The sequence below is a fragment of the Pseudorca crassidens genome, chromosome 14 (genome assembly GCF_039906515.1).
Source record: "Pseudorca crassidens isolate mPseCra1 chromosome 14, mPseCra1.hap1, whole genome shotgun sequence".
Lineage (NCBI taxonomy): Eukaryota > Metazoa > Chordata > Mammalia > Artiodactyla > Delphinidae > Pseudorca > Pseudorca crassidens.
In genome coordinates this window covers 71,830,263-71,852,951 of record NC_090309.1, presented here as the reverse complement: position 1 = coordinate 71,852,951, position 22,689 = coordinate 71,830,263, and the positions used below count along the sequence as shown (strand labels likewise).

Below are 22,689 nucleotides of genomic sequence, written 5' to 3'. Positions count from 1 at the left end.
ATAGCACAGGGAGATCAGCTCGGTGCTCTGTGACCACCTAGAGGAGTGGGATAGGGAGGGTGGGAGGGAGACGGAAGAGGGAGGACATATGGGGATATATGTATACGTATAGCTGATTCACTTTGTTATAAAGCAGAAACTAACACACCATTGTAAAGCAATTATACTCCAATAAAGATGTTAAAAAAAAAAAAGGGTATTTGCTCTCTAGTGTGCCATTTCCCTACCAGTCCCTGTGCTCCACGCAGGTCTGCTTTGTTCAGTTTACCTGCCTGATCCCTATGTACATTTTTTTCCCCCTATGTACATTTGATTGTGATGCTTGATTTAAGATTTTAAATTGACAGAGCGCAGTAACTGACTAGCTGGAAAGGGTGAAGGTAAAAGATGCGGAGGAGTCTGGGGTGACTCAGGTTCTGGTAGGGTGATGGGGTGGAGTCGCTGAGGTAGGGGTTTTGTGAAGCATTAACTCTTTGGTAATAATGGCCCCCGGCATTCGTTGAGTCTAAGAGTTAATCCTCTTGATGTTTCAGTGAGGAGGTGTTTTATTAATATCTCATCATAACCTAACTCCTACGAGATTGGTCCTTACAGAACAGAAGCAAAGTTATAATTTAAATGATGAGTGATGCTGAATCTGGCAGAATAACAGTCATCTTTTGCACAGGGCCCTTCTCCTGGACAGGACCATGGGGCAGACTTCTCTTGGAAGGTGTGGTTTTTGGACTTGGAATTAAAACAAAGAAAATTTCATGTTCTAGAGAAATATCATTTGTGGATGAAATGTCCCCCATTAGAGGACTGTTTCTGTAATGATTTCAAAGACTAGAACACTTTTCCTCCAGAGTCACAGGGGAAACATGAGAAATTCCTGATCTTTTGATTTTCACTTGTTATGACTGCAGGCCGACTACAATATAATGTGTTAATTATGGCATTAGCTAGATATGTTACAGTTAACTCAAGCATAACTTATCTTTAGTTGTGCCTTGGTCTCCTTGAGTAGATGTGGGAAACTGGCCTCTCTCACTTGTAAGTACATTAGTAAGGCTTGAAACGTATTTTAGTCGTCTTAGATATAGATTTACAAATGTCTCATAGAAAGAATTATTTTTTCAGTTGGCAGAGACAGGAATCTTTCAGAAGGAGTGAGAGAAAAATGGATGGGAAACTTCTGCAGAGTGAGAGAGAGATAGTTAGGTAGAAGGTTACTCCATTTCTAGGTGCTATTTGGAAGAAACGAATTGGTTCTCAAACTACTTTCTGAAATATCAGTTCACTGCTGATGGCTTGCTTTTGTAACTGCCGTAATGCTTAAATGTCAAGAACTTCTCTGCTGAATAAGAATTTGCCTGGTGCATAAGGGAGAGAGGGGAAAGATGTTTCAGTCAGAGTCTGATGGGAACCAAGGCACAGAGCCTGGGCAGATCATGCTAAATTAGAGGCACAAGGAAGTGGAAGGTGTGTGAGGGACCAGGCCGAGCCTAATGAGCTCAATGAGGGGAGGTTGCGATGGCAAGAGCAACGTCATTGTAAATACCCAATAGTGATAATGATAATGATGGCAAACATTTATATAGCACTTACTATATGCCAGACGTTCTTTAAGTGCTTTACATATATTGTCTCATTTAATATTCACAAGTGCTTTGTGAGGTAGAGGTACTATTATTTACCCCATTTTACTGAGACACAGTGTTTAAGTAACTTGCTCAAGGTCCCACAGCTGAGATTTGAACCCAGGCATTCTGTGTCCAGAGTCCATGTTCTTCATGCTATGTTGCCTCTCAGTTCTAAGAACGGCGTATAAACTCTGCTTTGTAGTTACTGGGTGTTTTGTGCAAAAGATATAAACATTAGAATAAAGACCTTCAGTGACGTGCTTAATTGGGTTTGTGTCTAATGTTTACAGATGGGGAAAATGTACAGTGAAAAAGGAAGAACTGACTTTGTTTTCTCTTCCCCCAGTTTTAAATTATTCGTAGGGACAAGTGGGCTTGTACTTGCTAGTCTTATATTTAGTTGACTATTAAGAACATTTCATTCACTATTAGCTCTAATTGCGGTAAATGGCTTTTGATTAACTAATTAGCTTTGGGACTGATAATGAGTTAAATAGAACCCACATCCTAGCTTTGCAATCTTGAGCATAACTTAGTCTCTCTAACCAGGTTTCCTCATCTGTGAAATGGGGTAGTACCTGCCTCATAGGATCAAAATTGTCAAAATTGAATGAGTTAATATTTGTAAAGTGCCTGGCACTTAGTGCTGTGTTAGTGTTAAGTAAATAAAAAATAAAACTTGACATTTGTGCTTCTCTGCTTGTGAACATTTAACTGTCATATAACACATACACACATACTCACACCCGAGGAGGTTATACCAAGAGAAAGGATGTTTCAGCAAAGGAAGAGTAAGTAAATTTTTTCAAATACCACTTTCCTATTTATGAATCTGCAGTACCTCCCACATATTTACCATGTGTTTGATGTCGAGATTCCTCAGCAAGGATTTCAAGTCCCTTCACTAAATGACCCCTCCTTTTGTCTTATCTTCTCATCTCTTGTTAGTTTATTATATGTTGTTTAAGTCTAGCAAGCAAACATTTGTCATCAGGACATGCTTGTTCTTGTCTTACTGCTCTAGTTCTTCTCCAGTCGTCTCTCACCACCTTCTCTTCTCTGATTCGTTAGCAGATATAAATGACAGTATTCACGGAAATGGGATCTCATTGTCCACTGAGTCATGTCCTCTGTGGGTGTAGTTCTTAAAGTCTTGTATGGATTAAAAAGAACTTTAAGAAACTTTCAGTTTCTGTCTTAGGGTTAATATAATGCCCCCCTTTTCATTTTCAGTTCGATTTGGTGTTTTTCTTTCTCGATAGATTATTACTAGCACAGTGCCTTGCATTTAGTGAGCACCTGCTGAATTTTATTATACCTTGTCTCTTGCTCGCAGTGCAGTATTTGAAGTTGCCATCAGGAGGTTTAGGTGTTGACCACTAAGCTGATGGTGTGGCTTTTCCTTCAGCTGAGGAGTTTGCAGGAGTGTCATTCACATTTGTTTTCACCAGAGCAGTGGCCCTCAGACTGGAGGGTGCCTCAGAATCAGCTGGGGCGTTTGTTACAAGACAGATTGCTGGGCCCTACCCGCAGGCTGTCTGATTCTGTGTATTTAGGGTGGGGCCCAAGAATTTGCACTCAGTTTGGCAACTACATTTTGAGACGCACCTCATCAGAGAAATATTCCATTATATTGAAGAGCAGTTAATAAAACCAAGAAACGAATGTAAAGGAGTAAGAAGCTGTATTACCGTAATGTTCATATATTAACCCTCAAGCATCAGGTAGTCTTGATTTTGTGGATAGGAGCCTCAAGGTATCTCTTACTAGAAAAGAGGATGTTGCAGTGCTTTCAGTATTGGAGATTAGTTTTCTGTCGCTGGATAACAAATTACCACAGACTTGGTGCATAAAACAGCACACATTTATTGTCTCACAGTTTCTGTGAGTCAGGGCACCAGTTACCTGGCTCCTCTGCTTGAGGTCTCGCCAGCCTGCAGTGAAGGTGTCAGCTGGGCTGTGCTTCCATCTGGAGTTTGGGGTCCTCATCCAGGCTCATGTGGTTGTTGGCAGAATTCAGTTCTTTCCAGTTATAGGGCTGAGGCTCTCGGCTCCTAGTAGTTGCCCACTTTTCTGGCCACATGGCCTTCACCATAGGCAGTTCATAAACATTGCTGTTTGCTTCTTCAAGGTCAATGGGAGACTCTTCTCCAAACTGTTAAGATGGAGTCTTAGGTAATGAACTATATCATGGAAGGGACATCTCATCACCTTTGCCCTATAATGTTCTCTCAATCAAGGCAGTGACATCGATCACCTTCACTATATTCTGTTCGCTAGAAGCAAGTTACAGGTTCCACCCTCAGGGGAACGACTGAACCATCAATAGGAGGGGATTGATTATAAAAGGGCTTGACTCACTGGGGATTACCTTAGGGTGTGTCCGCCACAAATTGGAAGACAGAAGAATTGGAGGATACTGTGTTAATAACAGTTTCAGTGGATCTGGGTGGCTCATGATTGTACTTGAGCCCGGAGCGGGTAGTCTGGATTAAAGCAAAGTGATCCATTTCGCAGAAATGTTCCAAGATGATTCATAAAGGATTTACAGTTTAGACCTTCCTGCGTATTAGCTGTTAATCCCTGAATTTTATAGTTTCTTCATCTGTAAAATAGGGAGGAATAATCTACCTTATCTATTTTACAATATCAAATAAGAGAACAAAGGTAATTGTACTTTGGAAACTATAAAACATACACATGTAGACATGGTGTTATTAATAGGGGGAGAGTAAGAGCAGCTTCCCCTTGTGAAGTGAAAAGTTGCTGTAGACTAGTTCCCGGGGGAAAAGAGTTCCTCTCATCACTGAGGGAATCACTCTATACTGCCATTTAAGTAAACATGCAGAGTAGTTCATGCATTTATTCATTCATATGTGCAAACACTCAGATATGTTTACTGAACTCCTACTATGCGCCAGATGCAGAAAGGATCAGGTCGGGAAGCTTTCTCCATTCTCTTAACTGCTTCTTTAAGTACCAGTGCTCAGTGAGTCCCACATTTGTATGTGAAGGTAGCTCTTTTGACTGCCTTGATATTTGTTGCGTAAATAACAATTTTTAATAATTGGGATCTTTTGTTTTATGTTTTTTGCTTAAGTGACTGGCCCAGAGACTTGGAATGCCATTGCTAAAGAACTCTGCTCCAGGAGTGGTAGGGCACATGTTGGCCACAATGGATCCTGCCCCTGTAAAGACTTAAGCCTAAACATGATTGAGTCATGAGACCTGTCAGCAAGGGACTGACCTCCATACCATACCAATACCACACCAGACACTGAGCTTCACTGTGCAGGGGGAGAGAAGAGAGCTGACATTTCTTTTCTCTCTCCTGAGTTCTTAAGAAAGGTTGATAATGTGTTTCTTTCATTATGTCTGCAAAGTTGGTATAAGCAATAAGTAACTACATACAGTGAACCCAGTTGTGAACTAAAATTGGTTCTTTGTGACTATCCTGCCTTTTATTCCTAAAAACATGGATGATTTGGAACTCAAGAATTTGGGGAATCATTTTAAAAAGTCAGAAACATCATTTTGAGTCTGCTTACATCTGAAATGATTAACAATAAGTGCTGTTTATAAACTATTATTAGCTTGTACTCAATCCATACTTTATGGATTTCCAGGGTTAACTAAAATATGTTTCATAAGTGTAAAGTTTATATTTCAAATGGGTAAAGACAGGATTTGAATTAAAAATCATTTGATAGTTGGAGACTTATCCTCCTTATATTGATTAGAAGACAAAGCAAGGGAAACCTGCATCTGTTTATAGATGTTAGAGTATTACCATCTGTATTAGTATTAGATGGGATACTAGCCTCAGTCTAATTAATAAGTTGTCCAAAACTCTGTATTTAGTGCAAGGGTGTGTCAGTTCAGTCAGTTTTCTTATCAGTGTATAGAAAGGATTTAAAGTACATGTATAAGGGAAATACTTTTAGGTCCAACAAAGTGCTTCCATAGTTTTCCTTTTGTTAGAGCCAATTTCCTTCTTAAATTAAGAGGAGGCACATTTCTAATGCCCTTCTCAAAAATGGGCACTTTATAGCATATTTTGGCAGTAATTTAGAGTCATTGTACTGCTCCTGGCCTAACCCGTAATCGTCTCTTGCCTGGTATACTGTAACAGTCTCGTAACTATTTTGCACCTTTGCCCCCCTCCAGTCCATTTTCTACACTGTAAACAGTGGGATCCTTTAATAATATAAATCAGGATATGCACTGGGCTTATGATAAAATAAAACTCACTGTGGACCTTTGGGTGGTGTCTGCCCATGTCTCCAGTGTCATTTCATACCACTCTTCCTCGCTCACTCACTACGCTGTGGCTCCATTGGCCTCCCTCCACTCTGTGGTCCTTCCACATTTTGTTCTCTGCTTAGAAGGCATCTTGGCATGCACGCCCCCCTCCCAACACCTATAAACCACACACACACCACACACACACACACGCACACTGCCACACATATATTCTTTATTTTCTTTCTCTTTTTTAAGGTATAAATTATATACAAACGCACAGATCTTAAGTACACAATTTGATGAATTTTGTATATGTATGTAACCACCACCATGATAAAGAATTATTTTTAGCACCTCGGAGGGCCCCCATTTAGTCCCTCTCACCAGACTGCTATTATGACCTCTTTTTGCCATAAATTAATTTTGTCTGATTTTGAACTTCATATAAATGGAATCTCCAGCAGCGTGTTCTCTTTAGGGTCTACCTTGTTTGACTCACTGTTCTGTCTCATACATGCTTTACCTGTCTTCTCATCTTCTAGGACTCAGCTTAAGTGTCCCCTCCCCTGAAAAGCTTTCTCTGAGCACCCTGACTAGGCACATTCCCAGCCCCCTGGTCCTCTGATACAAACACCTTGTTTATTGCCTTCACAGTATTGATCACATCTTGTGATTACGACTTGTTTTCTTGCTTAGCATCCGTCTCACCCTAGACCGGACTTGGTGAACATAGGAAACTTTTTGGTCTTGTTCACCATTCTCTTTCTGGTGGCCTAGCACAGTGCCTGGCACAATCATAGGCACTCAGTCACAATTATTTGTTGACTTTACTGAATGAAGAATGAACTCTGCTTTATTTCCTGACTTGTACTGAAGTTACAAGTTGTAGTTACAAGTTGTAGAAAGTTGAAACTTTCTAATATTTGACAGAATATTATCTAAGATGATTCTGGATTTCACTAAGACTTTATGAAAATCTTTTCTCATGGGTGACATAGACTAATTGCCGTAGATGACAGTATGGAATTCTGTAGCCAAATAAAAATGACTAAATGTATTAATAGCAATCTTGAGGGGAATGTTTAGAAGTTCTACCTTGATCAGCATTTTTACAGAGACTTATGTGAAGGCATTGCTAGCATGAGAGCTTTACATGCTGAGAGTTTGGGGGGCAGAGCTGGTACCTTGGATAACTGAGTCTGACCCTGAGGAGATCGGAGGAGATAGAAAGATGAGTGGACTCTAGCAAGATGAAATGTTAAAATGGTAAATATAGGGTCTTACACTTAGTTTCCAACAGTCAGCGTCATATTAACACAGAGAAAGGTGGCTTTGCAGTCTGTATGAGAAAGGCCTGAGGGGGTAAGGTGGCTGTGAAGGTGTGTGTAAGTCTGCAGTATGACTTTGTTGCCTCAGGAAATTAATACTGTGTTGAGCATCTGTTAGAGAAATAAGTTGTTGAGGAAGAAGACCTTAGTCATGTTCTCCTTTGTGCTCATGCACCGCTTGAAATATTCCTTTTGCCCTGGGTCACACTTTTGTTTTGGTTTAACAACAAAATGGATTGTCTGGAGCACTGGTTGTCAAACTGAAGCCCCTGGACACCTGTTTTGTGAATAAAGTTTTATTGGAACACAGCATGCCTCTTTGTTTTCTTATTTTCTGGGACTTCTTTCTGCTTCCGTGGCAGTTTTGGGTATTGTTACAGAGACCATTTGGCCTGCAAAGCCTAAAATATTTGCTCTCTGGCATTTTCCAGAAAAAGCTTTCCAACCTCTGGTCTAGAGAATTAGACCTAGATGATGAAGAGAGTGAAACTTTGGCAAGAGAGTAACAGCAAAAGGAACATGAGATTTTTTAACCAGGTGAAGAGAAGGTTTAGGTGTGACAGGCAGAGCCATCTTCAAACGTTTGAAGCATTATTGTTTGGAAAAAAATTGGACCCTTGTCTGCCTGGCTTTGTTAGGGAAATTGAAAACATGATAGGAAATATGGGGTGAGGGGAGGATTTTGTTAGCATATAGAAAAGTTGTTTTAACGTTGGATTGGGCTATTTCTAGAAGTAATGAGTTTTTTGGTAACCAGAGGCATTTAAAAAGAGGCCAGGGACTTCCCTGGCGGTCCAGTGGTTAGGATTCCATGCTTCCACTGCAGGGCACGCTGGTTTGATCCCTGGTTGGGGAACTAAGATCCACATGCCGCGCAGTGCAGCCAAAAATTAAAAAATAAATAAAGAGGCCAGGGACTTCCCTGGTGGCGCAGTGGTTAAGAATCCGCCTGCCAATGCAGGCGACATGGGTTCGAGCCGTGGTCCGGGAAGATCCCACATGCCGCAGAGCAACTAAGCCCATGCGCCGCAACTGCTGGCCTGCGCTCTAGAGCCCGCGAGCCACAACTACTGAAGCCCGTGTGCCACAACTACTGAGCCCACGCGCCTAGAGCCTGTGCTCCGCAACAAGAGAAGCCACCGCAATGAGAAGCCCGCGCACCACAACGAAGAGTAGTAGCCCCCACTCGCCGCAACTAGAGAAAGCCCCACGCATAGCAACGAAGACCCAACGCAGCCAAAAATAAATAAATAAAATAAATTAAAGAAAAAAATAAAGAGGCCAGATGACTGTTTTACCTATTCACATAGGTGAGGGGCAGGCACGTGAGAACTAGATATCTCCTGAACTCTTGTGGTTCTGAGATTCTGCCTTGGAATGATTCTCAAACTCAGGTTGTGGTTCTCAAGCCTTTCTCCAGGGCACTGGATTAGTCTGGCCCAACAGATTGTAGATCAAGCAAGTCCTGCAGGCCTTAAACAGGGGATTATTACCTTGTTCAGATATTCTGGTGTATACCAAAACATCATTCCGATAGAAAATAATATATTTAACAGGCATTAACTAAATTTAGTTTAGCTCCTTTAAAATTTTACTTATTTTTTCAGGCATGTGGAAGGTGTGACTCATTCTTCTTTCCTCCTATTGATTCACAAGACAGTTTCAAGTTTCTTTGTTTATACCAAGTGATATGTGACCTTGAAAAATACTCAGGTGTGTAAGGCTAGAGCACAGAGTGCTCTTTAGGTTTACTGTTTGCTACCTTTTGTAATCTCATATTAGATTTCCTTGTTATACTTGAGCTTATCTGCTATTATTATTAAAGGTAAAAAATGCAGTTAGGCAGACTGACCTATTTGTATTGAGTTCTATAATCTTTTCATACTTCTACTGGTCTCCTGAAATAGAAATTTAGAGTTAAACTTCAGAATTTGGGGACTTCCCTGGTGGCACAGGGGTTAAGAATCCGCCTGCCAATTCAGGGGACACAGGTTCGATCCCTGGTCCAGGAAGATCCCACATGCCATGGAGCAGCTAAGCCCGTGCACCACAACTACTAAGCCTGTGCTTTAGAGCCTGCAAGCCACAACTACTGAAGCCCACGCGCCTAGAGCCTGTGCTTTGCAACAAGAGAAGCCACCACAATGAGAAGCCTGTGCACCACAACGAAGAGTAGCCCCAGCTTGCCGCAACTACAGAAAGCCTGCGTGCAGCAACGAAGACCCAACACAGCCAAAAAAAAAGAAAAAAAAGGTGAAATGTTATAATAGCGGAAATAAAGAGATTTAAAAGAGAGAAAAAACTTCAGAATTTAAAAAGAGGAGCTTTTCAAATCAAAATACCATGAGTAAATGACCTTCTTTTAGACGTAAATTCAAATTATGGAAAGCTGGTGAATGAGAGTCATTCAGCAAACATTTGAATTAAGAGCCTTGTACTTTGTACATCGTATTAACTATTCGTGTGATGTCAAATTGTTTTCTTCTGATTTGGACTTCTTACAACTTTTGTACTTTGCAGTAGATGGTGGACTTGAAATTTGTGGTTTTCCAGTTTATCTGACCTGCTGGCTACGTCATGTGGGTCTGGGTTCGGACTTTGGTGAAATGGAGGAGGCCGTGGCCCTCCCGCCTTGTCACTGGCAACTTTTCAGGGTTCATATTGGTTGCATGGCCTCAGGTCTGAAAACTTAAATTCAGGCAGTCCTATCAGCTGGGGACTCCTTCATTCTACAGAGGTTCAGGTGTCATGGTATCTGTTATGTGGAAAAGCTTTGCAGGCTGTAGAGAACCATGCACCTAGAAGTTGATTTTAGCGAGAACAGTAATACTTAAGGAGGCTCCAGCTGCGAGTCTGGGTGCAGCTGCAGAGCTTCTCTGGCCAGTGTTCTCCTTCACCATTTTCTTTCCACTGTCTGTCTCAGATCTTTTGTCCAGGATATCGCATTTCATCAGAATGAGTTGGAGAAATGGCGGCACTCAGCCATGGATTCTGTTGAGTAAACATTTGACTTACTAGCTAACTCTCTTTGCTAGTAGTATTTTAAATTATTTCTGTTTATTTACTTTTTTGCTCCATCACACTTTTAAATCTTGAAACACTGATGAGAAATATTTCCTGCATATCCATAAAACATTCAGGAAGAAATATTGATGTTTAATTATGATTTTTTAAAAAATCAGTTGCTCAGATGCTTACTACTTATTTTTTGGGTCGGCCTTCACGGAAAAACCCGAACGAACTTTTTGGCCAACCCAATATATTCATACTAAACAAATACAAAGCACAGTTGAAACTTTTTTCAGGCATTTGACTAGTATGACATCTTTTAAATGAGAGCTTGTTGAATTAGGTAGTATTCCCACTCCTTGAGGGTGAGAATTAAGTTGTCCCTTACCTATTTTGTATTCCTTCTTCCCCACACCTAGTGGGTGCTTCCTACATGCCAGGCACTCCAGTGTGTATGTGTTTGTGTGTGTGTGTTTGTGTCTCTGATGAATAAGTCATCAACATGACTCTTAAAGTATTACATAATTACATACAGATATTTTGTTAAAATTTTCTTTGAAGTTTTACTAAATAGCTCAACAGTTGGGGAATACATTTGAACACCCTAACCTGTTGTTTTCTTCCTTTGCTTATTTAAGCAATCCATTTTCCAGCTGTAAAGGGATCTGTCATTCCTTTGATGCTCAAAACACACTAATGGTACCTAATGCTCATATAGCACTAACTGTGGGCTAGGTACTGCTCTAAGCACTTCCTATATGTTATCAGTTTATCTAATCCTTATGGCAATCCTTTGAGGTAAAGGCTGTGATCCTCATTTTACAGGTGCAGCAACTAAGACAGAGAGGTTAAGTAACTTACCCAAGGTTGTACCATTAATAAGTGCATTAGTAATGGTGTCAAGGGTAAAACAGCTAGATTCCCGTTAGTTGAGAGGGATGAAGGAGGTTGAGAAAGTCAGTGTGTGAATGCACACAGTGTGCTCATTATCCTGCAAATAGGTGAGCACTTGAAAGCAATATAAAATTTTCTGCTGCAACGTTGTTATATTATAAATATTATACAAAGATGTGCTTGGCCATCTTTACCCCATTCATACTGCTTCTCCAGTTCTGTTATTTAGAAGAGGACATTGTATAACTAGATATATTCTCTAGATTTTTTTTTACTATTATTTTCTTTTTAAAAAAATTTATATATTTTTGGCTGTGTTGGGTCTTCGTTGCTGCACGTGGGCTTTCTCTAGTTGCAGTGAGCGGGGGCTACTCTTTGTCGCGGTGCGCGGGCTTCTCACTGCTGTGGCTTCTCTTGTTGTGGAGCACAGGCTCTAGGTGCGCAGGCTTCAGTAGTTGGCGTGCACGGGTTCTAGAACGCAGGCTCAGTAGTTGTGGCGCACGGGCTTAGTTGCTCCGCGGCATGTGGGATCTTCCTGGACCAGGGATCGAACCCGTGTCGCCTGCATTGGCAGGCGGATTCTTAACCACTGCACCACCAGGGAAGTCCCTGTACTATTATTTTCATTTGAGAAATATTGTTCTAAATACTTGCTGGTATGCAAGGATTAACTCTGAATATTTTTTTTCATTTCTTAACAGTACAGTGCTGTGGATACCAATCCGCTCTCTCTGTATGTCATGCATCCATTTTGGAACACTGTGGTGAAGGTAAGATGATTAATAAGCATGTACTTAGGTTTTAGTAAGTTTTAAATATTTTAAACTACTTTATGGAGTATTACAGACCAACTGTCAGTTCAGTAAGACGTTTAGAGAAACTGCCTCTCCCATCCTCCTTTCCTTTAGTCACATACCTTTTGATTTATCTCATCATTGAAGTATAAGCTTATACTCTAGATCTATCATATTTATAAAATGCTTCTTAAATTTTTCTAAAATAAATATAATGTTATGATTATAAAAGTTTGTTGATTATAGAATTATTTAAAATATAGAAAATAGACTTATTTCTATTAACTGATTACGGTTTATAATTTGATATATATATATATAATTCCTGTATATACGGTCTTTCAAATTTATAGTTTTTGTTTTGACACATTTGCATGTTGTGGTATGTAGTGGACAGAGAGATTTCTCTACTTTAATTATTCTGTAATTATTTTGAAACAAATAGGTATTTCCTACTTGGCTGGCTCCAAATCTGATAACCTTTTCTGGCTTTCTGCTGGTTGTGTTCAATTTTCTGCTTATGGCATACTTTGATCCTGACTTTTATGCTTCAGGTAAGATTATTACTTTAATATAAAATCTCAAATGTCTAAATAGCACAAAATGAGATATGGTTATTTTCTAATTCTATTAAGATGCTTGCATTTCTGAAAAGTTTTGAATATTAGAAGGGTTGTAAAATGTTAGAATTGGGTGTAAAGGCTAAGTTGTGTTTTTACAATCTGTTATGTATGTTTCTAATAAGTTCTAGAAACCAATTTGGCTATTGAATTTAGATATGCTGTCTAAAAAGCAATGAGGTTTTTGTAAATAAAGAGTAATGGGATTTATAAGAAGATGGAAAAGTAGGACTCTGAAGTTTTGCCTGAAAATGAGAATAAGCAAGGCCCAGCATACCTACCAGTTCCAGAAATATCCCTTCCCCTTTTCTAGGTATGGAATAAAAATCCCCCTTTTCTAAAGGCAATGTGGTCTCTCTTTCCTCTGCTCAGCACTTGTACGTACCTTTAATAACTCCCAGTTTCTTCTGAAAATGGTTGTTAGACCTTAGATATTTATTGACAGAAGTCTGGGCCCTTACTGAGGACGGGAGGCAAAATGCACCTTTGGAGGCAGTTTTCAGCTTATTCCCAACGTCTTCCTTCAGACCCACTGCTATCTTACTTCCTCCCACACCCCAGCTTCTGCCCCGGCTGGACAAGAGAATCTGGAGCACATCTGGGATGATGGGGGATATGTGGGAAACAGTTTATTCTTATTGCTCAACTGGTGGATGGAGTTGAGAGGAACAGAAAGATGGAGGTAGATGAGTATTTTTTGTATTCTAAGTTAGAAGATATTTTCCAATAAGAATACTTATAAATGATGTAGTCAGGAGTTTTAGTACTATAATTCCGGGGTCCCCAACCCCTGGGCCGCGGACCGGTACCTGTCCTCGGCCTGTTAGCCACCGGGCTGCACGGCAGGAGGTGAGCAAGGGTCGGGCAAGCGAAGCTTCATCTGCCGCTCGCCCTCGCTTGCATTAACCACCTGAAACACCAGCACCGCCCCCCCTCCCCCATCCATGGAAAGATTGTCTTCCATGAAACCGGTCCCTGGTGCCAAAAAGGTTGGGGACCGCTGCTACAATTCATCTGTGTTGTGGGTTCAGCAGACGTTTGTGCACTGACCTAGAGAAATTAACAATCACTGACAACATTGTTTTTGTAGGAGAATTTGGAGTTTCAAACACTTAATGACTTTTCATATTATAGGAATTATGAATATTGAAACTCTGCCTATGCCTGACTTTATCAACTGAAAATTTTAGGCATAGCTTCTGTATATGTAATAGAATGGTAATTCAAGATCATTACCATTACCATGCTTAAATTTCATTAAGCATGGTTTTGATATTGTGGGGTTTTTTTAAATTGTATTTTAATCCTCAGAACAGCCTCAAAAGTTTATCTTTGAAACTAGAAATAGTATTTTCTCTGACTAAATAAGACTATTTACTTAGTTACTAAGAGAACTAAAAATACGTAAATATATGTATTTCTCCAAGTCATACAACTTGAAGGGCCAGATTAACCATCTAGTCCCAGTATATTTGGGAAGTGGAAGACAGGAAGGTTAAATGGTATATTCAGGGCCACACTGCTCGTTGGTCACAGAGCCAGGACTAGAACCCAGAGCTGAATCTCACTTGTTTTATCTTGGTGGGGGGGAAGTGAGGTCCAGACATTTCAGAACGATTTTGTTGCCAGAATCATCCAGTTGAGCTAATTTACCTAGACACAAATCAAAAGGTCTTTTGTTCAGCTAATTAATAATTTAGTGAGAGAGTATAGGTTGAAAGCTTAATACATGTTTGTAGTATAATCATAAACAACAAGGATCAGATTAAACACAAGCATTTTTTGAATTCCAAAAACATTATTTTTCATTCTAGGCACATAAGTAATTTTCAAGTGAAGATAGTCAGTCTTGAGTTATGATTAAAGCTCAAAATAAATGCCTATTGTTTATGAGGGGTTGGGCAGTTACTTTTGTTTTGTCAGAGTTTGCTGATACATTCTAATATTTACCTAGTTCTGCATTCGAAATATATTGTAAAGTACTTCAGCTTCTGTTTAATAAATAGAAACGTTTCTCATTGGCAGTATGGGCTATGGTAAGAACAGTTGTACTTAGACTGTGTTAAAATCTGAGTTGCTTTCCTTTACAGCACCAGGTCACAAGCATGTACCTGACTGGGTCTGGATTGTAGTGGGCATCCTCAACTTCGTAGCCTACACTCTAGGTAAGAAATTGGCAAATAGTCAGTGGCTGGTGAAACTGTCAGCAAGGATAGCCACCGCACGTTTTCTCCTGTGCTTAATTCATTTTAACTAGGGTTTATTAATATCCTGTTCAATTTGATAAATACGTTCTTGAGTTTCTCTGTGAAAAATATTGTCATTTGCTGGGAATTCAAAGAATAAGATAGGAGTTGGCAAACTACCACTTGTACGCCAAATCTGGCCTGTTGTCTGTTTTTTTGCTTTTTTTTTTTTGCGTTACGCGGGCCTCTCACTGTTGTGGCCTCGCCTGTTGCGGAGCACAGGCTCCAGACGCGCAGGCCCAGCAGCCATGGCTCACGGGCCCAGCCGCTCTGCGGCACATGGGATCCTCCCGGACCGGGGCACAAACCCGTGTCCCCTGCATCGGCAGGCGGACTCTCAACCACTGCGCCACCAGGGAAGCGCCTGTTGTCTGTTTTTGTAAGTGAAGTTTTACTGGAACACAGCTATGCTCATTCCTTTACGTGTCTGTGGCTGCTTTCCTGCAGCAGAGACATAGTTGAGTAGTTGTAACAGAGGCCATTTGGCCCACAGTGCCTAAAATATTTACTGTTTGGCCCTTTACAAGAAATATTTCCCAACCCTGGAATAAGACATCATTTTTGCCATGAGTTTGGAAAGCAGTACTGACATATCAAATAACTGCAGAATACTGAGAGAGATGCTGTAATAGAGCATAGTGGGAGAACAAATATAGAAGTGATCAATTCTCATTTGGTGGAGGGGGCGTGGTCAGGGAAGGCCACTGAGCCAGGCTACACCATGTATTCTGCCAAGGGTGCGTTTCGTTGGGATCATCTGTGTGACTTGTCCTGCATTCTCTTTTTCTTCCCTGCTTTATTTTTCTCCATAGCACTTAAAACCATATGACCCCCTTGTATGTTGTCTGCTCTAAAATGTAAGTTCCTTGAGGGTGGGTACTTTATCTTGCTCGCTGTGTACCCAGTGTTATAAGAACAGTGCCTCCTCCATAGGAGGTACTCAGTATGTGGTTTTTAAATGAATGTGAAGTAGCAGACCCTGACTTAAAGTTGCTTAGGTCTCTTCAGATAAAAATGACTTGTATTCACAAAACCAGGGTAATTTGGTACAGGATTGAATGCTGATGTGGTGGATGACCAGAGCTGCAAGAGTTTGGGGAAGGAAGAGAATGAAATCAAGAAGAATTAGGCAAAAACTTAGTTAAAAGATCTACATTTAGACAGAGGCTTTTGTGCATTTGTTATTAAAGATGAGTTGGTTTTAATGGGACTTCCCTGGAGGTCCAGTGGTTGAGACTCCGCACTTCCACTGCAGCGGGCACGGGAACTAAGATGCCACATGCTGTGCGGTGTGGCCAAAAAAACAAAATTTTTTTTGCTATAGGATTTGGTTGCCAAGGACTGCAAGAGGAATAGGGAAAAGGAGAGGCCTGTGTGCTCTGGCTTTTAACAGCATGTCATAAGAGTCTTTTTTTTTTTTTTTTTTAATTTATTTATTGGCTGTGTTGGTCTTTGTTGCGGTGCGTGGTCTTCTCACTGAGGTGGCTTCTCTTTTTTTTTTTTTGCGGTACACGGGCCTCTCACTGTTGTGGCCTCTCCCGTTGCGGAGCACAGGCTCCGGCTGCGCAGGCTCAGCGGCCATGGCTCGTGGGCCCAGCCACTCCGCGGCATGTGGGATCTTCCCGGACTGGAGCACGAACCCGTGTCCCCTGCATCGGCAGGTGGACTCTCAACCACTGCGCCACCAGGGAAGCCCAATAAATTTATTCTTATATTTACTCAACACCTACTGTGTTGCAAAGCCTTTTTGGAAAGCACTTAAAATTATGGAGGTGGTCAATCTGTAAAGAAGTAACTGTGATATCAAACAAGATGAAACAGGTGTTATGACTGAAGTAACAGAGTGTTTTTGGATCTTAGAGCAAGGAATGGTTAGATAAATTATAATGAACAACTATTGAATATTCTCTGGAGGGTTAAGAATTTGCGGCTAGTGGAACAACTCAGTTAGCTGTTATGCAGATTTGGAAGAATTCAGAGTCCAACTAGAATGCTTCTTCCTTAGATCTAAAATAGACACCATTCAATGTGATTTAACATTTTAATTTTTAGATTAAGCTTTGAGAAATTACAGGTTTTATTTCTGAAGTCTTTGCATTGTAGGAATTAAAGGTTGGATTTTTACAGTACTGTCTGATAGTTATAATTTAGTTAATGAACGTTCCTATGATATGCTCGTCTGTTTTGTTTTGTTTCTCTCCATTTTATTAAAGAAGACTTTCTCCAGACTGGTGCAGTTGTTGACCTATTCCTGTGGTAATGTGTTTTTTGTTGCAGATGGTGTGGATGGAAAGCAAGCCCGTAGAACCAATTCCAGTACCCCGTTAGGGGAGCTTTTTGACCATGGCCTGGATAGTTGGTCATGTGTTTACTTTGTTGTAACTGTGTATTCCATTTTTGGACGAGGATCATCGGGTGTCAGTGTTTTTGTTCTTTATCTCCTGCTATGGGTAGTTTTATTTTCTTTCATCCTGTCCCACTGGGAAAAGTATAACACAGGGATTCTTTTCCTGCCATGGGGATATGACGTTAGTCAGGTGGTAAGTATGGGTTCTTCCTTAAATTTTCAACATTGCCATGAATTTTGGGGAAAGTTTTTGTTATTCCTTCTTTATTGACCTTTTGCTTTTCTGGTTAGAACTGATGGGTGCTTTGACATTTTTTTCCTTTTTATTTTATATTATTTTTACTTATTTATGGAAAATTTCCAATATGTACAAAAGTAGAGAGAATAGTATAGTGAACCCTTATGTGCCTGTTACTTAGCTTGAGCAGTTAACACTTGGCCAGTCTAGTTTCACATGTACTCTTCCTCACCCTCCTTCCAATTATTTTAAAGGAAAATCCTGGCATTATGTGATAAATATTTTACTATATATCTCTAAGTGGTAAGAGTTCTTTTTAAAAAACATAATTACAATGCCATTATTACACCAAAAAATGAACGGTTTCTTAAAAGACATTCATTAAAACTGTTGATTTTATAAAGAAAGGCGCTTATAATTAAATTGTTGGCTTTTTGTCTTCATTGCCAACTTTTCAGTGAGTAGAGAGATTTGTTTTCCTCTTACTTTATAGACTTGCTATTAACTCTCCCTGCCTTAGAATCCCAGCTTTTTGTGTTGCTGTTTTGCCCGTCTACACCTAAGGCTCCAGTAAAGAATCAGAAGTTGGAGTGTGTTTGAAGAAAATGATTGGATGGGCAAATTGGAACAACGTGTGGCTAAACCAATTTACGAGGTGCCTTATGAGGCCAGTTGTTTGCATTGTCTAGAAGTTAGTCATTTTATGGTGTTGTTGGCTGAAAAAACTATTTTTAAAGGCAAGACTTGCCACCATATCAAATTTAAGCATACTTCTGGCTTTTACTAAAGCTGTTTGCTAGACTAATGCTGCATAAAGCGTTATTGACTCCCTGATCTTTCCAGCTGTTAATGCTCTGTATATTTTTGTCTGCATTTTCCTTCCAGACTATTTCCTTTGTCTACATAGTGACTGCGGTTGTGGGAGTTGAGGCCTGGTATGAACCTTTCCTGTTTAATTTCTTATATAGAGACCTATTCACTGCAATGATCATTGGTAAGAAGCTCCATGTTGAAGCCTGTTGTAACATCGCTTTGTTATCAAAGCCAGTGTTTGATTATAACCAGCAGCACTTTCCCGCCTGCCCTCACGCCCTGCAGCAAAAGCAGAACCCCGCAACCCTGTAGGGTTTCAGCCAAACCCTTAAGGAAAATAAGGTTGCTTTGTTTTGCTTTGTTTTGTTTTTGTTCAGCACCAAGTTATTTCTAATCAGAAGGCAATACCGAAATAGATCACACAAACCCTGTAAACTAACTATTCAAATTAATCTAGACTGTACTGGAGGATCCACATTTAGTTGGACGTTCGGTGTTGATTTCAGTACTTATCTCAAAATTGAAGATTGTTAGTTTGAGGAAATAGAATGACGAAACACAGAGTTTACTTTATAATACATCCACTCCAAAAATTGAGCTTCTGTTCCTCTCAGATACCCTTTTTCTTAAGCCTTTGAATGCTAGGTAAAGGTTTTGATCATGGTAATGTTTCCTTTTTGATTTTAGCCAAAGGGGATATGTACAGGATGATTGAGTGGAGGGAGAGTGATTTTATGGAGAGAGGCAGAGAGGAAGAGGAATCTGGGTTGTTATTTGGGGCGCCAGGAGTGACACTAAGACCTTTGTAGAGTAAAAGAAAAAAACTTGTTGGCTGTTGCTCTGTTCTCTTATCTAAAAATTAATCTTCCCTCCGTCTGTCTGTGAACCTTGGTTACAGAATGGGAATCGAAGGCTTAGAAACAGCTGAGAAGATGGTGCATTAAGCACTGGCTTTCAGAAAAGGAGTAGTTGGGGGATTTTCTGTGGCTCTGGACTGCAGATATTTTAGGAAGCCTGCTGTAATCTAACAAATGTTCATTTTTGGATGCCTCTGTAAACTGATTTCTTTACCTTGAAAAGGCGAGCTATTTTTCATCTCCAGCTATCGTTCCTGAGTGAATCTTTTGATGTATGCAGCTTGTCCTGTGGCGGGTGTGCTGCATTTTACATTTAAATATTTATTTAAAGATAAAATGGAATCTCCGACATAGGAGATGTATTTTTGAATGTTAAGTGGGTACTTTAATAGGCATATAAGTTTCTTTGTAATTTATAATTTTTGGCAGCAATACTTATTAGGTAATGGTACTTCCTATTGCATCACATTAGGGGGCACATGATAGCTGGTTGTCTTTCTGTCTGTGGTATCAGTAATGACTAGAGGGATGAGGTATTGTACATCTGTTCCATCTCTTCCCAAGTTCTGCCTCAACTCTTCACCTAGTGGTACTAACAGTGGCTGATGAGCATTGCTTAGGAATCCATTCATTCAGTGGATAGCCAGGGGAATAAAGTTTGTTTTTTGATAAAGTACCTCATAAATTCATACTGATAATTCCAAATCATATTTGATGATACAGATCTTTTACTTAACCTAGTTGATCTTATATTTGTATGTCCTTTAAACTCTGACAAAAGTCTTTGCTTTCAACGACACAAAATAGTTATACATTTGTGTTATTCCATAAAATACCCACAACAGTCTGAGAATGTAGTTCCAAAATCAGTGACATATGATTACTGGAAATTGTTGAAGATTTTGGTTTTTTGCAGTTCCATTTGCCCTATGGTTTATCCCACTAGAGAATGCCCAGTCAGGTTATTAGAGTCTAAAGTCCCCATTCTGTGGTTATGCCACCATCTGTGGATATGTACATTTAAGTTAGTTTCATTTTACTTTTGATATTTATGGATTACTTTTTCTTTTAAAATTTATTTTTCCAAAAAAAAATTTATTTTTCCTTTATAATTGTGTAACGTAGTCACATGATTACAAAGTCAAATCTATATATAAAGCAAGACATATTCAAAGAAGTCTAGTCTCTATCACTACCCTAGCCTTTTCCTCCCTCATAGTTAACTATTCTTAGTTTTAAATTTTTTGGTTTATCTTTTCATTGTTTCTTTCTTAATATAAGTAAGTGTGTGTGTGTGGGGTTATCACCCCCTTTCATAGATAAATGGTAGCATACCATACATATCTTACTACACGTGCTTCTTTTTTTTTCCCCCCTCCACATAATAGTATATCTTAGAGATCACTGCATAGTGATGTTTAGGGATCTTCCTCATTTCTTCTTACAGCCGCCTGGTACAATACTTCATTGTGTGGATGTACCATCGCTTTGTTCAAACAACCTTCTACTGATGGACATTTGTGTTATTTCCGGTCTTTTGCTGCTGTACAAATTGATGCAATAAATAGTCTTGTACATATATATGTCTGTTCATATTTTTCCCAGGGTACTTTGGAAAAGGTCTCTAGAAGTAGAATTGTTAGTAAGGACAAATGTATGCATTTTCACTAAATATTCCCATATTCCCTTCCGTATGGGTTATCTGATTTTTGAATTCCCATCAGCCATGAATGAAAGTACTTGTTTATTTAGTTTTACCAATGTAGTATGTTGTCAAACTTTTGGATTTTTGCCAGTCTGTGATAGGTAAGAAATGGTATATCTATATAGTTTTAATTTGCATTTCTCTTATTATGGATGAACTTTTCTAGTATTTGAGAGCCATTTATATTTATTTTTTCTTTATATCTCTAGTCAGTTTTTGCATTACGATTGTTAACCACTTCCTTTATTTTTAGAAGCTCTTTATCTATTAGATATATTAATCTTTGTTTTGATATAAATGACACTTTCCCCCTTGTTTGTTGTTTGTCTTTTTTACTTTTGTTAAAGTATTTTTTGTCTTGGTTTTTATTGAAGTTTTTACTTAAGCCTGGAAATATGAGGAACCAAAATATTTGTTGTGACCATGTTATCCTTGGTGTTCATCTCATTCTAATCAATCCTTTTTTATGAATTCTATTCTGATTTTTCTATAGCTATTGTTTCCTGTATTATGAAGTCTAGGCCTTCCTATGGTAATAAGAAAAGCAGGTCTACATATGTATGGGTTCTATCACTATCATTATATAGAGTTTAATAGACAAGTATTTAACAATTAAATATTCTTTATAGAAAGTACATCGAGTGTTATTTAGAGAAGAAATAGAAGATACAGTGTTTCTCTTTGGCAGCCTATATAGAGCTCAGGCTTTCTACACGCTTACTGCACTTAATTAAGATAAAGCTATTTTAGGATGTTTTAAACTAAAAAACTCTTGGTCCCAAATCTTTTGCAGGTTTCTCTCAGCCTATTTTCAACACCTGAAAGCTACAAATGATTCTGGCTTAATTCATTTATCCCTGGCTCCCTAACAGTGTGCTCCCCAGCTTGACGTGGAATGAGCTGCTAAAAATTTCTGAGGACATTGAGGACATCTTGTCTTCTCTTCCACTCCCTCTAAGATCTTTTAACTCAGGGAACTTTGTTCCATTTGGGCTTGAAAGTAGTAGAGTAATTCATCTTTTGAGATGAGATTTCTGTTCGGTGAATTCTAGTTTTTTCATCTTTTTTAAAATAAATTTATTTATTTATTTATTTGTTTTTGGCTGCATTGGGTCTTCGTTGCTGCGCACAGGCTTTCTCTAGTTGCGGCGAGCGGGGGCTACTCTTTGTTGCAGTACATGGGCTTCTCATTGGGTGGCTTCTCTTGTTGCGGTGCATGGGCTCCAGGCGCGTGGGCTTCAGTAGTTGTGGCTCGCGGGCTCTAGAGCGCAGGCTCAGTAGCTGTGGCGCACGGGTTTAGTTGCTCTGTGGCATGTGGGACCTTCCCGGAGCAGGGATGGAACCCATGTCCCCTGCGTTGCCAGGCAGATTCTTAATGACTATGCCAGCAGGGAAGCCCCTTTTCATCTGTTTTTAGCAAGATGCCTTAGGAATTGTTTTGAAGGAATGTTCTTCTGTCTTTGATCCTTAAGGTCACAGCTGCATTGACCACTGCTCCTGCCCCCCCCAAGCCAAGTTTAGTCACCAGGAGTCCAGAATGGACTAATATGTTGAGTGACAAGGAAATATCCAAATGAAGTGTCCAGAAAGTTGCCACATATATTGATTTGGAGTTTGAAACAGAGAAAGATTAGAACTTTACATCTCTATAGATCACAGAATCAGATTCAGCGGTCACTAGAAAATCATTTAAACCATCCTCATGGTACACCTGTGGAATCTGAAGATCAGAGAGATTGTCTGATTTGCCCAAGAGTACATAATTAGATTTTGGAGTCATCTGCAGGTAGCTTATGGTTAAAGCTGAGAGAAGATTCTCTGAGGGAGTGTAGATGCACAGTCACACATCCAGTTAGGAATACGCAGGAGGTAGATGACCAAAAAAGGACACCAAATGTAACGGTTGGATGGCTGACAGGAACATTGGGTGAATGGAATCACAAAGGCCAAGGGAGGAAAGAATTTCAGTTA

The 22,689-nt window shown here is 39.7% G+C and overlaps 1 protein-coding gene across 4 annotated transcripts in view; it reads left to right on the top strand.

Annotated features, from left to right (window-relative positions):
- SELENOI (selenoprotein I) overlaps positions 1-22,689 on the top strand; it is a 41,250-nt gene that overhangs the window by 6,066 nt on the left and 12,495 nt on the right. For 2 of the 4 annotated variants that reach the window (XR_010934111.1, XM_067703503.1), the window contains exons 2-6: positions 11,800-11,868; positions 12,338-12,446; positions 14,603-14,677; positions 17,036-17,298; positions 18,229-18,278. Coding sequence is in view for 3 of the 4 variants with exons in the window: in XM_067703503.1 (XP_067559604.1) it covers positions 11,800-11,868; positions 12,338-12,446; positions 14,603-14,677; positions 17,036-17,298; positions 18,229-18,278 (566 nt within the window). In the remaining variant the exon portion in view is untranslated. Of the gene's footprint in view, positions 1-11,799; positions 11,869-12,337; positions 12,447-14,602; positions 14,678-17,035; positions 17,299-18,228; positions 18,338-22,689 lie in introns of all 4 variants that reach the window. The other 2 variants (XM_067703501.1, XM_067703502.1) reach the window with 1 other exon arrangement.